Here is a 22,351-nt window from a genome sequence, read left to right as displayed (position 1 = left end):
CTGTAGTGTAATCGATTCCCAGTTTGAAGCAGTTCCAACCATCTGATTTTCCAGAATCAAAGTTCTCCTTTACTCTGTATCATGCTCTGTTTTGGGGCAAGTTTTCAAATCTGAAGAATCTGAATTATTTTTTATCTGACCAGCAGATCATGATGATTTTTTGGGATCTTATTCCTCTAATATGAAAGGCTACTCAACCAGATTTGAAGACCATCAGACTATTTTGGGTCAATTTCTCTGCTCCATAGACACCCTGCAGTAATCATGTATTGGCCCTTTTCTCTGTCAATTTGAATTCAGATCTGGAAAAACAGATCTGCTTTACTATAGGTCATTGTTATTTTACTGTTCGGGATCTCTCAATGCAAATCTGGCGGTCATCTTACTCCAGTAGTTGCTGGTTCTGTTTTTCTCTCACTTCTGAGGAGAATTTTATCCAGTATTAAGTTAGTGCATATGATGGCTAATCCCAACACCTCATTGGACAATGTGAATGTTCAAATCCTGACCATCAAACCCTATGGAGTTGGTATGTATCTGCTATGGGCTCAGGCGGTTAAGGTCTATATTATGCCCAAGGGCAAGTTGAAATATATCTCCTGTCTGATTCTCCTTCCGCTGATTCTAAAGAGCCTTCTGAGATTAAAGCCTATGAGGATTGGATGCAGGAGAGAATGATACCATTGTTATATGGTTATGGAACAGCAAGGATCCATCCATTGCCATCAATGTTACGTTTCATCCCACTGAGAAAGGAGTTTGGATAATTTGAAGCGCACCTTTCCTCAAGAGAAGAATCTATCCCAGGTGTATGACTAATATGAGAAACTGATGTAGATAAGTCACCTAAAGGGCTTACTTTGCTGCAAATAAGCCTTGGGTTCGGTTGTGTAAGTGTTGGGCCTTTGGTCCCTTGTTTTTATTGTAATGAGCCTAAAATATGGGCAGAAAGTAAGAAAACGGGATTTACTTCTTAGTTTACTTAGAGATAGGAATCTTAGATCTTCTAATTCAACACGTCTTTTAGATGTCTTCATTATTTTAGTTGTCTTTAATTTAGCACTTGTCTTTTAATTCAATTTAAGTTGTAATAGCTAAGTAGGACTTTGTTTTTATGTTTCCTAGATTGAATAGGATTTTGTTTTTAAGTTCTACAAAAACAACATAAGGCTCAAAGCTTCCTCATGATTTTCTTAATGAATTAGAGATTGCCTTTTGGCCTTAATCCTGTGAGAAGCAGTTGAGTGTGATGCCCAAAACCTGAGATAGTTGTTCTTCAGTTCTTCTTTCCTCTTATGATCTGTTTTAGATGCTTCAAGGTACTGTTCTGATTCCTCATCAATTGGTCTTGTTACCGCTATTTTTTTCTGTGTTTGAATTGATTGAATCATTCCTCAGATATTAATTAATATATCCCTTAAATCTACTCTTGCTGATCTGCATTATTATAACCTGGAATTTACTAGTGGTGATACGGCCGATACCTCTATTTGGTGAATTTAGATTTCTCCTGTTTTCCTATTCTCAGTTCTATTTCAGACTTGAGTTTCTAAATTACTTTGTATCTAGCCATCTGATTGAATTCTAATTTGGGGGTTCTTCGGGGCTATATAGACTAATGCTTGATTCTGATTTGGGTTCAATCCAAGCCGAGGATTAAAAGTAATTTCAGTTTTGCTGTTTTCTGGAAATTCCATCTCATATTCAAATTGTTCTAATTACTCTCAAACTATCCAACCATTCTCTCTCGTCCATAGTTGTCACGGCGCCAAGGCGAACCAAAGCGGTGGAGGGTTATCTAAGCGCTTAGGCGAGCAGGCGTCCGCCTTAAGGCGAACTAGGCGAACAAGTGTTATTTTTTATTTTTCCTATTTTCTAACATTATTTAGTAAGTTATATATACCTTGTATCATAAAAAATAAAGATTAAGCCACATCAAGTCATTAAAAATCAACATTTAGCTACATCAAATCATAAAAAATTAACATTAAGTCATATTAAGTTATAAAAAATCAACATTTAGAGAAATGCTCTTATTCTATAATAAGTTTGACTGGTCAAATGATTTTATTTTTACATGAGACTTTTTGTATTAGTTATAATATAAAACCAGCTTTCTAACAAGTCTAAGATTACTTAAATCTAAGTTGCAATGACAAAGTTATGCTTCAGTCAAACTTATTTTTAAGTGCGCGAATACTGTTAAAATCGCCTGAATGAAAATAATTTTATGAACATCAAAACAAAATATTTTTTTACCGGACTTTTGGTTTTTAGCAATGTTTTAACATGATAGAATTTATAAAATTTTCATAATTGAGAAAAATCCTAACATTTAAAAGTTGGGGTATTTGCTTATTTATGAATAATATCTTAAATAAATGAAATAACAAATATTAAAAACATTTACTTGAATGATATTTGGCATAAATAAGTGCCGAAACACAAGGCGACATGCAGTGCAACAAGGCGGCTGTTGCCTAGGCCCCAGGCAAACCGCCTGGACTCCTAGTCGTCGCCTTGGCGATGCCTTGACAACTATGCTCTCGTCTGAAGGGTGTTAATACTTGTGACGAATTTTTTTTTTTTTTTTGGGTTGTGTAAATAAATGTATTAAAGAAAGAGGGGGAGAGATAACAACCCTGAAAAGGGAAACAAACCTAAAAGGGTAACAAAATCCCACATGGGCAAAAGACAAGAGCTAAGAAGCCCATTCAACATCCAAGGCCCAAAGGGCTTCAAGACTCACATGTCCAATACATCACAAAAGCCCACATGGGCTTAAAAACAAAGTAAGGAAGCCCATCCAAGGGTAACCAAGTCAAATCCAGTTAGGATTAGTGGAAACCCTAAGAAACATCTCTTCTCTTCATATAACCAGCCACCAAGGGAGCATTGACGGTGAGGGGGGCTGCCTCTTGGAGGGTGTTGGCTTTGCGGAGGGCCACAGCCGAGCTTACAGCTGGCCTAGCGGGGGGTCACAGACACTACTAAGCACTGGCCTTGCAGAGGGCATCGATGAAGCAGCTTCCGCCCTAGCAAAGCTGGCAGCCAGATGGCTGCTTTCCTTGCAGTTGGCAGCAATCGGCAGAAGCCGAGCGAGCCAGGCAGATCAAGAGGATGACCAAGCAGAGCTGGCGGCGAATGGTTGCAGACTATACGGGCAGACAGGAGGCCAAGTGGCGGCGGGACAATCCAGGCGAAGCATGATGGTGACTGGTCCAAGAGCAGGAAAACAGGATTAAAGGTGCTGAGGATGTTGGCTGAGTGGAAATCCAAACGAGCTTTGGGATCAAGCAGGGATGGTGGACTACGGGGCTGGTGGCCAAAAAGGAGGCTGCTATCCAAGCGGGAATCCAAACGAGCTAAGACCCAGCAAGGATGGTGACCTACGGGGATAGTGGCCAATACACAACTCCAACCGAGATGAAGCTCCAGCAGGGTATGAAGAAACAGAGAAAGGAAGGAGTGGAGGAAGAAGAGAGAGGGAGCGAGAGGATGAGAGAGAAAGAGAGAGATGGAAGAAAGAGAGGAGGGGGGAGCAGCCTAGCCATGAGGCGGCGACCTTCGCTTACGGTTCCTTCACTTAGGGTTTCCTCAAGGGAAAGGGGCCATCACTTTCTCAGGCCTCATTTAATACTTGTGGGGATTGATTCCCTATAGTTTGAGCTTCATCTAAGAAGGTTGACTTTGTTGACTTTTGGGCTATTTATTTGGTTCCTTTTGCGAGATTAGGTCTATTGGTTATAACAGGTCTGGTCTTACATTAGAAACTGTTTACTTTCAAGCAGGGATACTAGTCCTTACATGACTGATGAGTACATTAATTTATTTGAGGATAGACAAGAGGGGCTCAATATCCATCAACCTCTCACCACCTACTTGGAACAGTTACAACATCAGCAGGAAGAGTTCTATGTTGCAAAGTTTATGGCAGGATTGCATCCCGATTATCAACCAATCAAGAGTCAAATCCTTACAGGGACAAAGTGTCATCCCTTCATGAGTCTTTTGCACACCTTCAGCGTATTACCACCACTTCCAGAACAGATGCCTTTCCTTCTCTTAAAGAGACTGCCTTTATTGCTGGCTATGGCGGAGGATCTAATCTCTTTGGAGAAGGCATAGATCATGGGGTGGTCGTGGACATGGAGGTCATGGTATAGGTGGCCAACAGAGTGATAGGCCCTTCAGACAATGTACTTTTCTGGCAATCTCAATCACTATTGACACATGTTGGGCTAAATATGGTCAACCAAAGTGGATTCCACCTTCAACTAATTTTGTTGTCTGATAGTAGAACTACAAATTAGTTGTCTAGCAAAACTACTACTGCATCCTCATCTCATCTGGAAGATCTTTGTTAGAGTTTGTGTCTCAAGATGACTACAATCACTTATTAAAGCTTATAGAGAATGTCCAGCCTTCCACTGGTTCCTATTCATCCACTACCACTCTGGCTCACACAAGAACATCAGCTTTTCTTACATCCACATCTTCTACTCCATGAATTATTGATTCAAGTGCATCCACTCATATGGCTGGTACATCTGGGTTGTTTTCTTCATTATCACAAGTTTCTAACTCTACTCTTGTTATATTTGTTGATGGATCCTCTACCAAAGTAGTAGGTCATGCTTCTCCTATTGACTCTATGACTTTGTCGTATGTACATGTTCCCCAGTTATCGTTAAGTTTTCTATTTGTTAGTCAATTGATTAAATCTTTTAACTACTCTACCTTTTTTTCCTTCCCACTATTTTTTTCATGACCTTTAGATAAGGAGGACAATTTATTGTTGGGTTGAGCAAGCGGGATTTTATTACCTACATGGTACTGGTCCTTCTACTGTTGCTGCTACTATTACTAGTGTTTCTCCTCTTCAATGACATCTTCAGTTATGATATTTATCTCTATCCAAGCGTCACCATATGAATCCTAATTGCAAATCTGTCTCTCGTCTAGAGTGTGAAGCTTGTGAACTTGGGAAACATCATTGGTCAACCTTTCCTGCTTGTTGTATTTCAAGAAGTCAATATTTATTTTTCTAATGAACATTTGGGGTTTGTGTCGTGTGGAAAATAGGTTAGGCTTTTCATATTTTGTTACTTTTTTGGACAATCACTCCAAATTAATGTGGGAGAAGTTGTTAAAGGATTGTTCATCAGACTTATCAAGAAGCCTTAACTCATCTTGAGTGGAAAAGCAATGGAAATAGAAATGAATGCTTTACTCTCTCGTCAAACATGGGCCCTAGTAGACTAACCTCCTGGAAAGGATCTTGTACGGTGTCGCTAGGTGTATACAATTAAGTATAACCCTGATGGTTCAGTTGAAAGGCTTAAGGCCCGTTTGGTTGCGAAAGGCTTTACTCAGACATATAGGGTGGACTATTTTGAAACCTTCTCATCGGTTGCTCGTCTCAACTCAGTCCGAGTTCTTATCTCTTTGGCTATACACTTTGATTGGCCCCTCCATCAGCTGGACATCAAGAATACGATTTTATAATGGTGAATTTGCAGGAGGAAGTCTATATAGAGCAACCTTCGGGGTATGTTGCTCAAGAGGAGAATTCACACAAGGTATAACTACATAAGGCTATTTATAGGTTGATACAGTTACATAGAGCCTGGTTTAACAAATTCAGCTTGATTGTTACTAAGTATGGTTTTTCACAATGTTATTCTGCTCACTCAATCTTTGTTCGTTGCTGAGACTCTAAGGTAGTGAGACTCTAGCTTACCAAAGTTATCTTACCATATTCAACATTCAGCCATCATCATTCAAATACCAACACAGAAGGATAGGAACTGAGCCAAATCTGAACACAAGCTGTCTAGCTCCTACCCCTATTCTCTACCAGCTTTAGATCTAGGTGTGCTAGACCTTTAGGTCGGCACCATAATAAGGCGATGAAGGCAAGGAAGGATGGAAAAAATCAAGGAGAAGCATAGGCGCCTAGGCACGCCTTGATAACTATACCTGATATTCCCTATGGTGTAGGTGTTATCATCCAGTTTACTCAAGCACCAAAAAATTTCACTGGAAGGCAACTTGCTGTGTCTCAAGGTACCTAATGGGGCCTCCAAGAAAGGGGCTCATTTATCGTCCTCATCGCAACGTTGATCTGGTTAAATTTTCTTATGCTGATTTGGCCGGTGCTGATAGGAGATCTACCACAATTTATTATGACATGTTTATTTGTGGAAATCTTATCTTGTGGCATAGCAAGAAGCAAACAATTGTGGCTCTATCCAGGCTGAAGCAAGCAATGTAGGGCAAGGTAGGACCCAACCCTAGTTAAGATCAACTAGTAACTCCAAATAAACCACGAAAGTAGGTACTGATATCAGTATGTGTAATACCCCAAAACTATAGTTAAACTACCCTTTTATAATCATAGTAGCACCTAATAATAGTGGTCAATCGAAGAAGAAGAGGAATCAATGGATGGAAGGGGAATGGGAATAGATGGATATCTCAACCTAGGCATCTCACCTAACAAGGACTCTCACAGCTCTCAGGAGAATGGTTTACACAAAGCAAGCTTTCAATCTTTATTAAATCTTGGGGAGACCCCTTGGGTTTAATTACAGTATTTAGGCCCCCTTGGGTTTAGTTACAGTATTTAGGCCCAAGTACGGAGCCATGAAAATAGAAACTTGAGGGAAAGGAAACTCTCCTACAACAAGTAACTAATCTTGCTTGTCCTTAGACTAAGTAACTAAAAGGAAAGACAAGCTAAGTAATTACAAAAAGGAAACAAATCTCCAATAAGACAAAAATCGACAGCCTTGTTTAACTTGCTTTCCAAGGAATATTAGCCTCACGATTCCTCCAGCCCATAGTGGTTGGCCCATGGCTCAATGGGTTGGTCCATTATTTAGGGTGATGGATGGACACCTTTAGACTGATTCCTTCAGTTGTAAACCTGTCCATGGAATCAATCTACATCACTGAGTATAAAGCTATGCCTCATACTGCAGCTGAGTTGATGTGGTTGATGTCTCTTCTTCAGAAGTTGGGTTTTCCAATTACTCAACCTATGAATATGTCCTGCAATAATCAAGCTTCCATCTCCATTGTCAGCAACCCGGTGTTTCACAAAAGGACCAAACATATTGAGGTTGACTGCCACATTGTGCGCGATGCTGTTATGAAAAAACTGATTGCTACTCTGTTCGTTTCAACTGGTGACCAGCTGGTTGATGTATATACTAAGTCTCTTTTTGGTCCTGCTTTCCAAAAGTGTTGTTCCAATCTGGGCATAGGTGATTTGTATGCTCCAGCTTGAGGGGGAGTGTTAAGTTATATTTCTGGTCTGGTCTATAGGGGTGTTATTTGTACCCCTATTGGACCTATTCAATGTTGCATCAAGTGTGATGAACCTTATGATAGGGGAGAATCCCCATAGTGAGAAAGGTCTAGTTAGTGGTTAGTCCACTTTGGAAAGTTAGTTTCCTAGTCTATGTTTGTTTCCTTTTCAGTTTGTGAATGTGCTTTGTTTTTATTATAAAGAATAACCTGTCAAGCAATAGAACCCTCAGTCTGAGTCTGTCACTGGCTCAGTTCTCTTCTCTTCTCACTTCTTCCCTCTCTCACTTTCTCTGTGTGCTACCTCTTCTTTACTTTGTTCTGATCGATTACTGTTGGATTCTCTGAAGTTACAGAAGAAACATGTGGAAACCCACTCACAATGGAGTCAAGCAATAGTTATTTGAACAAGTATATCACAACAACAGCAACAACAACATAGTCAAAACAGAAATAACCTGAATATCAGTGTTCATAAGAACAAATTACCAGATGAACATCAAGACACATCACTTCTGTGCCAGAGGATGCATAGACAACATCTTCATTTCCTGGCACAAGAACAAAAGCTTCAACCAAATCTCCAAGATTTAATGTGCATTCAGACTTTAAAAAGATACTTATATAAGCCCAAAAAGAGAATGGGAAAGGACAAGGTTGAGGAAGAGGAACAATGCTTACATCCTCACAACTATCACTGATTGGTAAGATATTCTTTTATGGACAGAAACTCTTGGTTCCAAATACATTTCATCAATAAGCAGTGCTACAAATGCATGCAAAGTTCAGGGAATTTGCAGTTACTTCTGGAGAAAATGCACCATATCATTCCCTTTCTTTTCAAAAGAAAAGAATTTCAAAGGTTTCATATGCACTAGTTTGGGCCTACAAATTTAAGGTATGATTTCAACATCTTCACATCAAGAGCACAATCAAGTGGCCCTTCAATACGTTGATTTGTATCAAATTATGGAAGACATTTTCCCCTGGCAGGCCATTTTTAATATTTATACTCTGCTCCCATTTAAATTTTTTCTAGGATACAAGAAAAGATAATCACAGTTATCCTAGAGGAAACCTAAGCAGCCAATAAAAAAATTTGGAGTGAAACTAGGAAATATAAGGCTTGAGTCATGTCAGTTTAGAATTTACAATAATAAACTATAAATAAAAAATAAACCTCAATTTACCAAAGTTCAAAACAATAAGTGGCACAACCAGAGAGAGAGAGAGAGAGCACTGCAAAACCATCTGCTATCTCATATATATTGTCTTCACAACATGCAATTCAAGCAAAATCTATTAACACTAAGGTAGGAACAATTAAAACACCATGCAACGTCAGAATAGAAGTTTCCCAAACCTAAATTTATTTTGATTTTGAGATAATGACAAAAACAAAGTTATGCAATACAGGATGACTAATCACAGTCCAACACACTGCCATGTTTCTGTTCCCAGCATGAACCTAGCAAGAGCTGAGAGTTAAGAAGACGGATATAACTAAGTTGAGCCAATAATTTAATAGATAACTTGAAACTGGTGTATGTAACAATTCTGGAAATTAAGAACTCATAAAACCTCACCTGGGCTAAAACATATAGATGAAATAGGTTTCTTCCCCAGATCCATGGTAAATAATAAATCCTTGCACCTCAGATCGTACCAGCATATGCAACCATCCTATTTTTTCATCAGATTTTCAAAATTATAGTATGTTAAACATATAATTTCCAGTTGATACAGCCACATTCACCATTTTATTCCTAACTCTGAAACTGAGAGAACACGAAACATTTTCTTTGGGAGAGTACAGGAAAAGAATGAAATAAGAAAATGCACCATAGTAACTTATGAATAACTTCCCATTCAAATGTTAAACAAACGATAACCAAAACATGTTTATGAAATATCTATAGAAACATGCTCAATCAAATTGTCATTTTAAATGTATGTAACAATTGCTACTTCTATAGCATGTCACAGTGGTGAGATAACATTAGATAATCCGATAGACAGTTAAGATGCACTACCATTCTTTAAAATCAGCAAGGACTAAGGAAGACAATTACCAATAGGTTAGCAGAACTGATTGGAATTAAAAAGCACGGGAAATGCATGCTCTAAGCTTTCACCGGTGAAACTTGGACCAAATCATGAGGTGGAGTGGGAGGAACAGAGAGCCAAATTTTAGATCTCTCCGAAGTCTGCGAGTATTACTATTTGAATAGTACACATTAGAATCATAGCTAACTAAGAGATCTGAACAAACAAAACCAATATCTTATTGTAGATAATAATCATGCTTCAATTATTTCCATTTTCAGGGAACTCCATCCCTCACATGGTCAAGCAACAATAAACAGAGAATAAGACAGAACCTTAAGGTAAGACAGGCATCGACATAGGAGCATCTATGGCTGTCGTTCACAGTGATGCAGCCAAAGGTTAACAATGTCCAGCTGTGGGCATGTTTTTCTAGGCCTTTGGGTCATTGGGTCCCACGAGTGTGCTCATTTTTAAAATTTTTTATTTTAGTTAGTGGTCAATTGAAGACCTAGTTAGATTAAGATTTGAAATCATGCTTGGTTTGGATGTCCAATAATAGATTCAGTCCTAATTGCTAATTGCAATTGGGCTAGTTTTTGAGGGATTTCAAAAAGTTTAATTATAGAACTAAATCATTCTAGGAATAGGATTGGACCCGAGAGCCTTGCCGCAGGGAAAAAATAATTGTGTATTTGGACTTATTTTTCTATTTTAATGGGTGAATATCCTTTTTCCCGATTATTATTATCACTTTCACTTCAAGTTCAAGCTTTCCATTGCATAATGGTGAACAAGTAGTTCCTTCAATGGTATCCACATTGGCTTTCTAATCACTGACCACCATCAAAATCCAGGATAATTCTAGCTCACGTGATTGTAAATTCTGAGCACCCATTGCCACTTGACCCGTTTCACACAATCAACTTAAGCAGACAATAAGCTTGAGCTAACATAGTTGTACATCAACCTCTAGTCTATGAAGTGCATAAGTGGCACATCATGTTCTATTCCTATTATACAGATATACTCATATACTGTTAGAGGATGCCTGAGGATCACACCTATAATCAAGTCAGGCGAGTTGCAACAGATCGTTTCAGATAGTTTGGATAAACTAAGATTTTCAGGTCAATCCTCATTTGGTACTCATTAATCAAAACAATCATTGATTACCGTATTTTAGTCTAAACAGGAGCATGTTCTCATTTAAATTAACAGAGAAGGGAGACGGAAGAAATACAAGAGAAAGTGAGAGTAACGACGAAAACATAAGCAGACCTCGCCAGAAGTTGCGACCACGCCGGGCCTGTCACGCGAGGCGATGCAGCATGTGGCAGTCGCCTTGTGATTTCTCAGACGTCTCGGCTTCGCAATTTCCTCTGCCATGAGTTCTCTGGGCTATGTGCCTATCTTCTGTTCTCCTTGTTCGGCTTTTGGCTTAGTGGGCTTTCTATCAAAATAAAACAAAGCCTTAGCGAGCTGCGGTTGCATTGTGATATGCCTCCCCCTAGGAGGGGTTTTAAAAACAGGAATCGGCGACCGAATCGAGCTCTGACGATTCCAACTCCGATTCATATTGACTGGAAATCGGTTTCAATAATCCTTGAATCGGTCATTTGATCAAAAACCCCACCGATTCTGAGTAATATTGGAAAGGATATTCCGATTCAGAATGAAAGAAATCAGGATCAGTTCTAAGATCCACCGATTTTTTAAACCTTGGTCCTAAAGTCAGAACCATAAAGAAGACCAGTAAAATCGTACAACACCATCAAAAGGTCCATTTTACCGGTTTACCACTCCCCAGTGGGGATCAAGGGATCATATGGGAACGGCAAAATCGACCCGATCAAATGTCATTAGGGGTAAAAAGGTCAAAAAAAAAATTGATGCTTACATGAGACTAGGGGCAAATCCATTGGATATTGGCCAATCTGAAACAATATCAGATCAATATCATCGAAGACTAATACCAACCTCGATAATGGTTATTGAACGAAGATGATAGGCAATGTCAAGTTTTGAGTCATCCCCTTGTCATAGTTCGATTCATAATCACTATCCCACTCATTTTCTTTCTCTCTTTTTTTTTTTTTTTTTTTATGAGATAAGAAAAAATATATATTAAGGCTCTGTTGGACTGTTGGTAGCCAAGAGTAGGAAAAAGTACAAAAATTGTACAATTTTATTGGTTTTGGAAATTCTCATTATATTTTGGAATGTCCTAAACCAAGAAAAGATTCTTTTTTTTTATTTCAAAATTTTACCTCTGAAATGATGAAGTTTTCTTCTGCTAAAAAAAAAAAAAAAAAACTTACATAAAACACGAGAAAATAGAAAAAGCTTTTCTTTTTCTTTTCCTCTATTGGTAGCTAAATGGACACAAATTTTTTTTTTCTTTCCATTTCATTTCATTTATGTTCTTTTCTTTTCTTCTTTTCATCTTTTCATTTCTTTTCTTCTGTTTCATCTTTTCATTTCTTTTCTTCTGTTAGTTACCAACCATAGCCAAAATAAAAATGTTTTAAAATATCCACTAATATTCATATTTCATAGATTTTATCTTTCTTGCGCATGATAAGGTAAGCAAAGTACTTAAATAAAAACATATAGAAATGCAACTCTAAAAAAGGATGTAGAAAATAATGGAAAAAAAATAATAACAAGCAATACGCACAAAATTTCGAGGTTCGACAAAATTGCCTATATCATCGGTAAGATGACATCCTACTTCATTATCAATGGAGAATAGGGTTACAACGCTTGGCCTCACACTTCTCAAAATTGATTACAAAGAAAGTAAACCTCACTACAAATATGTAGCAAAAAACCTTAATACCAGTAATGTTTGGGGCCCTGCACCAAAACTCTTTGGATTAAACTACGACGGAATACAAGACATCAAACACCAATAATCTCCACCTTGGCTTGAATCTGTCAAGTCTCCTGTAAAGATAACGTGTAGATGCCTTTATCCCCATACGTCCATAGAGTTACAACCCGCACCCATTTGGAGTGTCCCTCATCTTCAACAATGAGTAATATGACTAAGTCCAAACAAGACTCGAACTTCTGTGTAATGACTGCCTTAGTAAGCATATCTACAGGATTGAAATTTGTATGAATTTTTCTCAAGTGAATATTGCCATCTTACACAAACTCCCTGATCTTGTGAAACCTCACATCAATATGTTTTGTCCATTTATGAAACACCTAATTCTTTGCAAAATGTATAGCACTCTGATAGTCACAATGTAACACTGGACCTCCTTGCTCCAACCCCAATTCATGAACCAATCAAGCCAACTAGACTCTTTCCTTGGCTGCCTCAATCGCCGCCATATACTCTGCCTATAGAGTGGACAATGTAGCTTTGGCTTGAAGCATCACTGTAGAGCCCTGCTCTTTAAACCCAGTTTATTGACCGGTTGGTTTGGTTTGGTCTTGCAGGGTCCGAACCAAAAAAGGTTGATGCTGGTGCCCTATGGTACATAACTGCAAGGGTGACGTCAAATGCTGAGTGGCTAGACAAGATTGATCCAGTACCTGAGGTGGTTCGCACGCCTAAGTTGTGCCCTTGCATGTATCACAAAGCCATTTACGAATAGGAAAGATATGTTGTCGTGATGAATGATGAGAACTTAGTCCACAACACATGGCGAGAGCGAGATATGCGTAATATTACACTTTTCCCAAAAATACAGCAATGTTGGCATTGTTTGGCCAACTGGTAGGTGCGAGACCCACCTATTGGGGTAATGTGGGCCCCAGCATGCCCAACTTGGGTGAGCACGTGTATTTCAGACTCCTCATCGAAATGAGGTCTTGTATGCCCGATGATATCGGCTACTTCACCTGAAATCACGATTTAATGTGTCCCAGTTCATAAAGGGGCAAAACCAAACAGGCCCTAATAGATATTTATAACACTAGGGTATAAATAGCATTTATATCTCTCTTTCTCTCTCCCATTTATGATTTCAGCCAAGGTTTGGTGAGAGGAGTAAAGAAGAGGGAGAAAAGATGAAGAAGAAGAGAAGGGAGAGGGAAGAAGGTTTTCCCTTGGTTTCTAAAGCCGCAACCTACCTTTTTGTTGCCGGAATAGTGTTCGATATCTTGAGATCTACGTTTTAAGGTAAGTAACACCCTAAACTAATGGAATGTAATGAAACCCTCTTGTGTATGGTCAAATCAAAGTAATAATGGAATCCTTGTATGATTTTCTTGAAGGATTGAGGAAGAGAAACAAAGATTTGGAAGTTACTGAGGTGACATTTTGAGTTTGGAAAGAGGATCCTAGGTTTTGGGGTTTCTTGAGCCAAGGTATGATTTCTTTCTCCAAAACCTTGATGATAACTTAGATCCATGAAATGATCAAGTAGATGAAGCTTAAAATTTGTGGGAAATGAAGTGGGAACAACCCCATTATGTTCCCAAGAGGAAGAATGAAGAAAGGAAGGAGAACAGCAAAACCTGCAGAATACCGACGGGTAACACCAGCAGGTAGTCTGACCCGCCAGTGTGACGCCCCAGTCTTACCTGGGCTTCTGGCCCAACCGACGGATAGGATCGGCAAGTGCCACACCCACCGGTATGACCCACCGGTTCCCTCTGGACCTACCAGCGGGTAGGATCGACGGGTGCCAAACCCGCCAGTATGACCCTCTAGTCTATGTTTGTATGATGTCAGCCTAGACAGTTTACACAGGTGGGTTCACCTACCCACTTGTATGACCCACCTGTTGCCCAAATGAGCTCTAATGGAGCTCAAACTCGGCGGTAGCCTTCTACACAATGTTAAATACATCGAGACCATATCTTGCCTCATTTTATAGTCCCGAATTGGACGTATTCTAAACTCCTTATCTGTGCTAGGTTTCAAGAAACTCATCTTCCTGCACCGGATCTAACCAATACTGTGCGTGCATACTTTCGTACAAAAATAGGTAAGTGGGGAGAGGACTTTGATCTTATTTTCAGAATTTTTGACATCTTATGCATTCATATACTACATTGACATTCCGATTGCCATTCCTATGCATATGCTTGATGTATGAATAATGCATTTAGAACTGAACATGTTGTATCTCAAATTTCTAAATGGTTGTTTTTTACTTGGAATCATGAGAATGGATTTATCCTATGTTGTAATATTATGATGATTTGTTAGACATGTGTGGGATTTCTAGAATAGATGTTATAGTCGGCTTGAAAATGAATGCATTGGTACACCTTGGAATGGGACACGAAAGTACTATGCAGTCGTACTATCTCATATAGGAGCATGTGGTTAGGATTTGATATTCCCTCGTGCTACGACCCCTTCCCAACAGGGGTTTAGGTGTGGGAAACGTCGATCGCGGACCGCCATGGTGGTTAGAAATACGCCTGGCTAATCATTAGGACAGTTGAAAACCTTGGTGATATTTTGAAAGGGCCAATCATACTACTTTTATTTTCTGTTGTGGTTCGACCATGATTTACATTTTTACAATGGTTCAGCCATAATTTATTTTTTCGAGTGTTCACGGCTAGCCTTCTCTGACAACCCTACAGGCGTATGGCGGGATGGGGAACACATTTGTTACCCCGCACATACGTGCACTGTGGATGTGAGTAGCATGTAACATATGACCTAGAAATGATTGTTTAGGTGAAGTAGGTTTAAATTGAATCTCACGCATACAGTATCATTTGAATTGCAATTGCTTGTATGCATCTTTCTTTCCATTTACTGAGCTAATGAGCCCACCCCTTGTATATACATCTTTTAGATGATTGTGCAGGCTACTCGGTAAAGGAACCCGTGCTAGGTCCCACTGATGAAACCCCAGTGGAGGATTGGTGGGTCCCAAAAGGATTCGGCCATGGTAAGGGTCGCATGTGTGAAAATTGTGTTGCAGGGCAACAGTAGCAAGGTCCATTTACAGTTCTCTTTTTGATTCTTTTGGTATATACCCTTTTATGCTCTCGATAGTTAAATTATTATTTCTTGTGTAAATATCATGCCTACGGACCCACATGTAAATACACTATGCATAACAATTTGGGTATCAAGAGTATATGGAGAATTATAGGTATTTATATACGACAAGACTTTCGTAGAAATATATTATTATATTCTATGATTACTTGTGCTTGTTGTGCTGTGGTTACTATATCAGATGATCCTGGTGATTTTTAGGTTTCCTGGAGGGAACCTAGTCACTGGTCCTGTTCTATGTGAACGGGATGTGATAATTGCCCTCCGTGATATGGGTCCACTAGCTAATGTAAATACATACCTTGTAGTAGATCTTCGCCTGTCTAAATCACCGGCATAGACGGAATCAATTATCCCACCAATTTTGTGGAACATTGTCACACCCAAGCTCCTATAGGCTAAGGCATTTGGTATTATATTCCCAAAATCCATAAATCTACCTCCACTAGGATCACAGAAGCAGTCACTTACCTCACAAATGCCACAAAATCACTAGTTAAAATCAGAGTACATGTATAAGATCATACAAACATTATACTACTGGTGATTCACCAAGAAGATAATTACAAATATACATGACCCATTTAAGAATGGCCTATTGGTTACAATATTATATGTTACAAAACAATTCAATAGGTATACATAAGCAAATAGTTAAATTAAGAGAAGAGATGTCCATCAACATCCAAATGTCCCACAGACATAGTTTCACAATTGCTGCCGAAATCCAACCCTGCTTCAACACCGATTCCACCATCTAAAAAGATAAATCCACATGGGGTGAGATTCACATGCCCAGTGAGGGGTGAGCAAGCAAGCATACACATCCACCACTTTAATGTTATAGATGCAATGTATGTTCTACCAATCATAGTCCATGATGTAATAGTTCACATCCACATGATTCTAATTTAATTACACTACTTACCCTAATTACTAAGTTTGTATGTGGTGTTAGTGCTATAGCAACGTAGCTGGTATCCCCTCCCCTAGTATGTCGGGCTTAGCGATACATGCTAGTTGCAGGCAGGAGTCAGATAGTCCCGGAAAGGGCCTCGGTCCCCCAACCAACCACTTAAGTCAAAACCTCGAAAACCATGTGTATAGTACATCATACTGTGTTGTCTGACAACTATGCATATAATACATCATACCATGTTGTGTCTGGCTCTGGATATATTAAGTCGTATCGTGGACGACGTAGTCTCGCCAAATCTACCACCTTGATTAGGATTAGTCAATACCTCACCCCTATTGGCAAGGAGTATAGCACCAAGGATATGATCCTAGCCCCATGCAATCTATATGCATAAAATTATCCATATCCATCCATACATCCACACACACTCACGCACCCCTGGGCACATAGTATCGGAATACACCTCGGCCACACTACGTCCTAGTCTTCCACATCCATAACTGTCCACACCCACATCCATATGTGCAATAATAAAGGAAATTAGATATATACCATAGCACAAGTCATTTTGCATACATAAGCAAAATATATAAAAATACTCCATAAAAGTAACACAATCACGGACTCACCTCAAAACTTGAATCCAACCGTCTTTCGTTGAATTCCCGTCATCGTGTATCCTCGCCATGTAGATTAGGTTCCTAGTCATTTATCACAACACAATTATCAATTTTAAAAAATATTCTATCTACTAACAACCCTAATCAAAACCCCTCTATACAGCCCTATACTAACCTATATGCAGACCCCTTTATAGACCCACACAGGCCCCACATATTAGCCCCCTTAATAAGCTTTGTAGGGATCACCGGCAGGTGACAGTCCCTACTGGTGGGTGGGCACCGGGTGCAAAAATAGAGGCCAATCAGCCTGAAAGAACCCTGATCTGCAAGTGGGCACCAAGGCCACCGGGCAGCAGCAGGGCACCTGCCGGTGGAGGTGTTCCAGCAACCCCTAGCAGCTACTGAAACCCCACCCTGGCTGATGGGTACTGCCTTCTTTGGGTACTTTTCTCACTTCCCTAAGGTCCTTCATACTATGTGGACATACTCCATACCGTAGGGGTAAAATCCATGTGGATATCCCCTCCAAATTCAGCAGAAACAATCACAAACCCATACATATAGGTCATTGCTGAAATTCAGCAATACACAATGTTTGTACTACTGATTTGGGACAACCAACATGATCAGCCCCCAATTTGAACTGAATAATTCCAAGAATATGATGATACCAAGTGTTAGTCCCAATTAGACTCCAATTCAGAGAATTAGACAGAAATCAGAGAGGGAAATTGAGAAAACAAACTCATTTCATCCTCTATTTTACTAACCTCCCTAATTGGTGGGTCAGTTGAGCAATTCAGTAAGTAAGCATTCAATTCCCACCTCCAATTTCATAATCCCAGTCATGTAGGTGAGAATCCCCAATTTTTAAGGTTTATAGAGATAGGACAGAGATGGGTTTGGGACTCTGAACCCACTCTGCACAGTAAATTCAGTTCTGGGATGGCATTCTCTGCTCTGGGATGGTGTTCTCATACCTGTAGATCCTATGCCCAACTTGTGGGCGGCTACAGAGATGGACTATAGGTATGTACACTGCCTAAATTATATGAATAACAAACATACTTCACCAATTTAGTCTCAGCAGCTGGGTTTCCAGCCCTAGGATGAAAATCCCATGCGTGCAAAGCCTAATCCCAGTTCATAGATGGATGCAGAGATAATTCCCAAGGTCTGTACACTACCCACTTAACAAAGTCAGCATGCATATGACACTTCTTCACTCTCTGCAGCTGAACCACACCAAGTATTATGGATGCAATCCATAATTCCAAGTTCTGGGTGGCTACATGGCTGAGAACTTGGCTGATCATGCATTACACTACTAAGTTGAAGAAATCAAAGTAGTATACTCATCGTAAATATTTTGGTACAGCAGCAGGGGCAGATGCAGGAAACATGGACATCAGCTCCCACAAGCTCCTCTCCTTTACCTTTATTTTCTTCTCCTCTTCTTCTTCTTCTTCTTCTTCTTCTTCCTCTCCCTCTCCAACGAATTTAGAAGGTGAGAAACGAGAGAGAAAAGAGAAGACGGAATTCCTTATATAGGGGTTTAATTAACCCTTTAGATTTAGGACTGTAAAAAAAAACTGAATTAACCCTTTGCATTTCTATGTGAGCCCACCTGTTTCTTTGCATGTCTTGTGTTTAAAGACCAACAAGGGAAGACCTATCAGCCTATGGGAATAGTGGTCCATTCCTACGAAATTGTGGGCCCCATAAACAAATAATGCAATTCTGCAATACAACACCACCAGTGTTACACTCGTGCCCTAATCCGGTCTAATTTGGACTTTTGTGATAGATCTTCGATCGGAGATATGGAGTACCAATGGGTTTTGGCTCGCAGCAGCTCATTGCAAGAAGGGGAGAGATGACCCCACTTGCTTATGCATTTTATGCCAGACCAACTAGATAGGATTCAAGCCTTCTGATCCCAAGCGGTAAGTGACCCGACACCCCGCACCCGAGTCCCAGCGCGTACCAAAATTTCTAGAAGAATATGACTATAACTTTGACTATAACTTAGGGCAACCCCCTAGGGAATGACTAAATGAGGACAACAGGCTGTCAAGGCACAACATTACCTTGACCACCGGAATCAAGCCCACCAAAAACAGCCTTAGCTGAATCCGATGACCCTAAATCCGGTGGCCCACTGTGCTATCAAATGGTTTTCGATGCCCATGGGTCCCACCACCCACATCGTGAATAGCCCCGGATGACCCACACACTCTCCCACACCTTTCTTCATGACTTGCACTACATATGAGTCTAAGGAGGTGGGCCCACGTGTCCCGAATTGTGGGATAACCTACTTGGACCAGAAAAGGACCAACCAAAAAGGCCCTAAGGATATGATTTACTATAAATAGGATAGGTGAGTTCATTTCTCACCTCTCACTTGTCTAAAAACGTGGAAGGGAGAGAAGAGAAGAGAGAAAGGAAGAGGAGGAAGGAGAAGAAGAACGAAGGGAAGGGAGAAGCTCACCTTGACTCCCAGCTTCGCATCCCGCTGCAGGAATCTTGCCAAAGATAGGTGCTACGCCCTCTACTACTGTCTTTTCCTTTATTTTGACCTAGTATAATTGAGCAAGGAGGTGAACCATGACCTGTCACGCCCCAATTCCAGTAGATCCAACTTACCATTAGGAATACCGGCGGTGTGAGTAAGACACGTACCTGTCTTACAAACCTACCAGGATTGCTGATAGCAATACCTTAATATTTCACAATCTCACATCACGACCAACCAAAAGTAGCAGAATCAGAGTATAATAGCGAAATCATCAAATATAAATGGGGAAATTATCTAATAATAAACATAATATTGTTAACCAAGTTATTCTATTTACAATCCTTCAAGACTTATATATATCAAGTTTAAAACATAATATTCATAGACCTGTATCAACATAATAAAAAATACACCTAACACTCATGGCATCACATATGCACAAAAGTCACGAGCACAGTCTTAGCCATGCTCCTCCGCTTCCGGCATCCACCAGTCGCTCACTCCGTACTCAAGTCTAGAAGAAAAAGAGTCACTAGTCACAGGCACGACTGTACCTGCATCATCATCTAAAAAGTGTGTATATGTGGGGTGAACTTTCTAACTCGTTCGATGAGGGGTGGGGTCAAGCACATCCAAGCAAGATAGTAGTAATAATAATTCATGATACATGATAGTGAAAATTAAACACATGGTCCATGATACTCGTGATACAGTTCATTTATTTATTATCCACCTAACAATACAAAGTAAGTCTAGTAAATGCTACTACGATGCATTATGTTGTATCCTTCGTCTCGGAACCGCCATCGACTACATAAGGATACAAACCCTAGCTATGAATAGAAGCCTACCAGTCCCCGTATACATCCATGGATCACTGATGAACACATTTATGTGTGAAATCTAGGGTAGTAAAACATGCATTTTGCATATTTAGAATGGAGCTACCTTGGGTTTTACTCTCTTTTTGCAGGTTTTATATTTTCAAGGCCTTAAGGACTATCGGATGCTATATCTTCAATTTTACACGTAAAGAGGTCCTATTTCTTTTCATGGTTACAAAGAGGACGAAATTCTGAGCAAGATGGACGTGTTCAATTAAAAGTACACATTCGTTTGGTCACCCGTACAAATGATTATTCTTTTCGGGTCAGAAAAAGAATAATGGATTAGAACTGAACCGAGATGCAGAACCAGCCCATTTGCAGTTGTCCCAGAGGTACAAGGAATATTTTAAATGCCAACAAGGATTGATGGACCACATCCTTAAGTGATTGAAGATTTGTTTTTGGTAACAACAACTACCTAGTGTAGTTGGTAAGCTATGATGTGCAAAATTCCCTTGCTCACCAAGAGGTCTCAAGTTCGAATCTCATGGTTGTTTTTTTTTAGAGAATTTTGTTGAAGATTTCCTGCTTTTCACTCACTTAAAGCACTAAGGGCATGGAGGGAATTTTCACATCAAATTAGAAGAAGGGAAAATCGTGGAAGCAAGAAGAGAAGAAAAAAAAAGGGAGAAATAAAGATTGTCCAAATCTTCTCTCTCCTCCACATCATTACCAAAGATTATCCAAATCACACAAAGCAAGAACAAAATCATCCCTAGGAGAGAGAAAAAGAAGAAAAATAAATTAGAAAAAAAAAGAAAGAAAATAAGCAAAAAAAATTATAGGAAATTTCTCCAAATTTATTTCTCTTCTCTCTCCTCCATCTTAGCACTTTTGGACTCAAAAGATCTCACAATCAATTGTGGGTTTCACCCTTTTAGGAAAGAGAAATTTGTTACCCTATCTCCCCATTTCCTATAAATACAACTCATGTAAGAGGAGGAGAAACAATTCATTCTTCTTCTAGTTTTTTTAGTTGCTCTCTCTTTCTCTTGCTCTCTCTTTAGTTTTAGTTCTTCTTTATCTTTTATTCAATCACTTTTATAATAGTTTTTTTTTTATTTCAATTAATGCAAGCACTCTTTTATTTTTATTCAACCCTTTTATATTTATGATTTATGCAATTGAGTTGTAATTTTTTAAGTTATAGTTCTAGGCTTAGATCTAGGTGACAAGATCACGAGCCGTGGAGCAATTTTTTTTTCAAGTTCAAGCATTAATTCAAGTAAGTAGGCTCCTTCAGTAGTCTTCTCTCCCCCCTCTTATTCCCTCTTCTGACTACCCTTTCTTTCTTAATTTAGGATTTTTATTTTCAATCGTTACATTATTGCTATCCCTTTCCCCCAAGGTTCATAGCTAGTGTATGTGTTGGCTTTACCCCTCCTAGCCATAGAACCATCAATTTATTGCTTTTATTTTAATTGTCTCCCTTTCCCTAAAGCCAAGTAGAGTAACCCTTGTAAGAGTGACTCTCTGGTCAAGTAGGGAAGCTCATATTATGATGCATCCCTCGGGCTAAGTAGAGAAACCTAGTTGTGAGTCTCTCTCTAGCTTTCTCCCCTTTCTTTTACTTTATTTTTATTTCAGTATTTTTTTTCTTTATTTATTTATTTTTTAATTGCATGGGTTGTTTATTTTCAGTTATTTATTTATTTAATTTTAATTGCGTGGCTTGCGTCTTTAAATTCTTAGATGACGAATGGTTAGAAAGTTGTTTTAGATACATATGTTTAGGATGGTAATTGAAATTAGATCACAACCATTAATCGGTTCACTTTTGCATTATTAAAAGAAATAAAAAAATAAAGTGGCTGCTCTCCCTGTGTTCGACCCATAGCTACATTAATCCGTACACTTGCGGTTACATTTTAAATCTCAAACAAGTTTTTGGCGCCGTTGCCGGGGAGATAGTTCCATGTTATTTTTCACTATTTTTTGGTAAATTGGAGTGCTTTGTTTGCTTTGTTTTATATTTTTCCTTTTCTTTTATTGAATTCCTGAGAAGAACAACTTGCAATAATAGTTGTATCAGTGGAGGTTACCATGCCTCACAGT

At 39.3% G+C, this 22,351-nt stretch overlaps 2 protein-coding genes across 8 annotated transcripts in view; both read right to left on the bottom strand.

Annotated features, from left to right (window-relative positions):
• Positions 1-10,841, bottom strand: part of LOC122079321 (WD repeat-containing protein 53) — an 85,257-nt gene extending 74,416 nt beyond the window's left edge. Inside the window, exons 1-4 of one of the 2 annotated variants that reach the window (XM_042645695.1) lie at positions 10,642-10,778; positions 9,387-9,533; positions 8,901-8,997; positions 7,804-7,865 (exon numbers count right to left, since the gene is read on the bottom strand). In XM_042645695.1, coding sequence (XP_042501629.1) covers positions 7,804-7,865; positions 8,901-8,997; positions 9,387-9,434 — 207 coding nt within the window. In that variant the 5' untranslated portion in view covers positions 9,435-9,533; positions 10,642-10,778. Of the gene's footprint in view, positions 1-7,803; positions 7,866-8,900; positions 8,998-9,386; positions 9,534-10,641 lie in introns of both variants that reach the window. The other variant, XM_042645694.1, reaches the window with a different exon arrangement.
• A 4,972-nt stretch (positions 10,842-15,813) lies between these two features.
• Positions 15,814-18,475, bottom strand: LOC122078751. Of its 6 annotated transcripts, XM_042644867.1 has the most exons (4): positions 18,076-18,419; positions 16,895-16,966; positions 16,702-16,765; positions 15,814-16,103 (listed from the first exon to the last, which is right to left on the bottom strand). In XM_042644867.1, the coding sequence occupies exons 1-4, from the start codon at positions 18,093-18,095 to the stop codon at positions 15,957-15,959; spliced, it is 303 nt and encodes a 100-aa protein (XP_042500801.1). In that variant the 5' UTR covers positions 18,096-18,419; the 3' UTR covers positions 15,814-15,956. The 6 variants fall into 6 exon arrangements, 1 of the variants encoding a protein (XP_042500801.1); XR_006140174.1 differs by lacking the exon at positions 16,702-16,765 and having other exon boundaries at positions 18,325-18,433; XR_006140173.1 differs by lacking the exon at positions 16,702-16,765 and having other exon boundaries at positions 18,076-18,420.
• Between the last annotated feature and the right edge of the window lie 3,876 nt (positions 18,476-22,351).

Source organism: Macadamia integrifolia, chromosome 5 (assembly GCF_013358625.1).
Source record: "Macadamia integrifolia cultivar HAES 741 chromosome 5, SCU_Mint_v3, whole genome shotgun sequence".
Classification (NCBI taxonomy): Eukaryota; Viridiplantae; Streptophyta; class Magnoliopsida; order Proteales; family Proteaceae; genus Macadamia; species Macadamia integrifolia.
This window is presented reverse-complemented; position numbering and strand designations above follow the sequence as displayed.

Bases quoted from the DNA above. Each gene is read 5' to 3' on its own strand.
- LOC122078751 (XM_042644867.1), bottom strand. From the start codon at position 18,095: ATGCTGACTTTGTTAAGTGG. The intron at 16,967-18,075 runs GTAGTGTACAGA...ATAAATGACTAG, and splicing joins ATGCTGACTTTGTTAAGTGG to GAACCTAATCTACATGGCGA. The intron at 16,104-16,701 runs GTGCGTGAGTGT...TTATCTTTTTAG, and splicing joins CCGATACTATGTGCCCAGGG to ATGGTGGAATCGGTGTTGAA.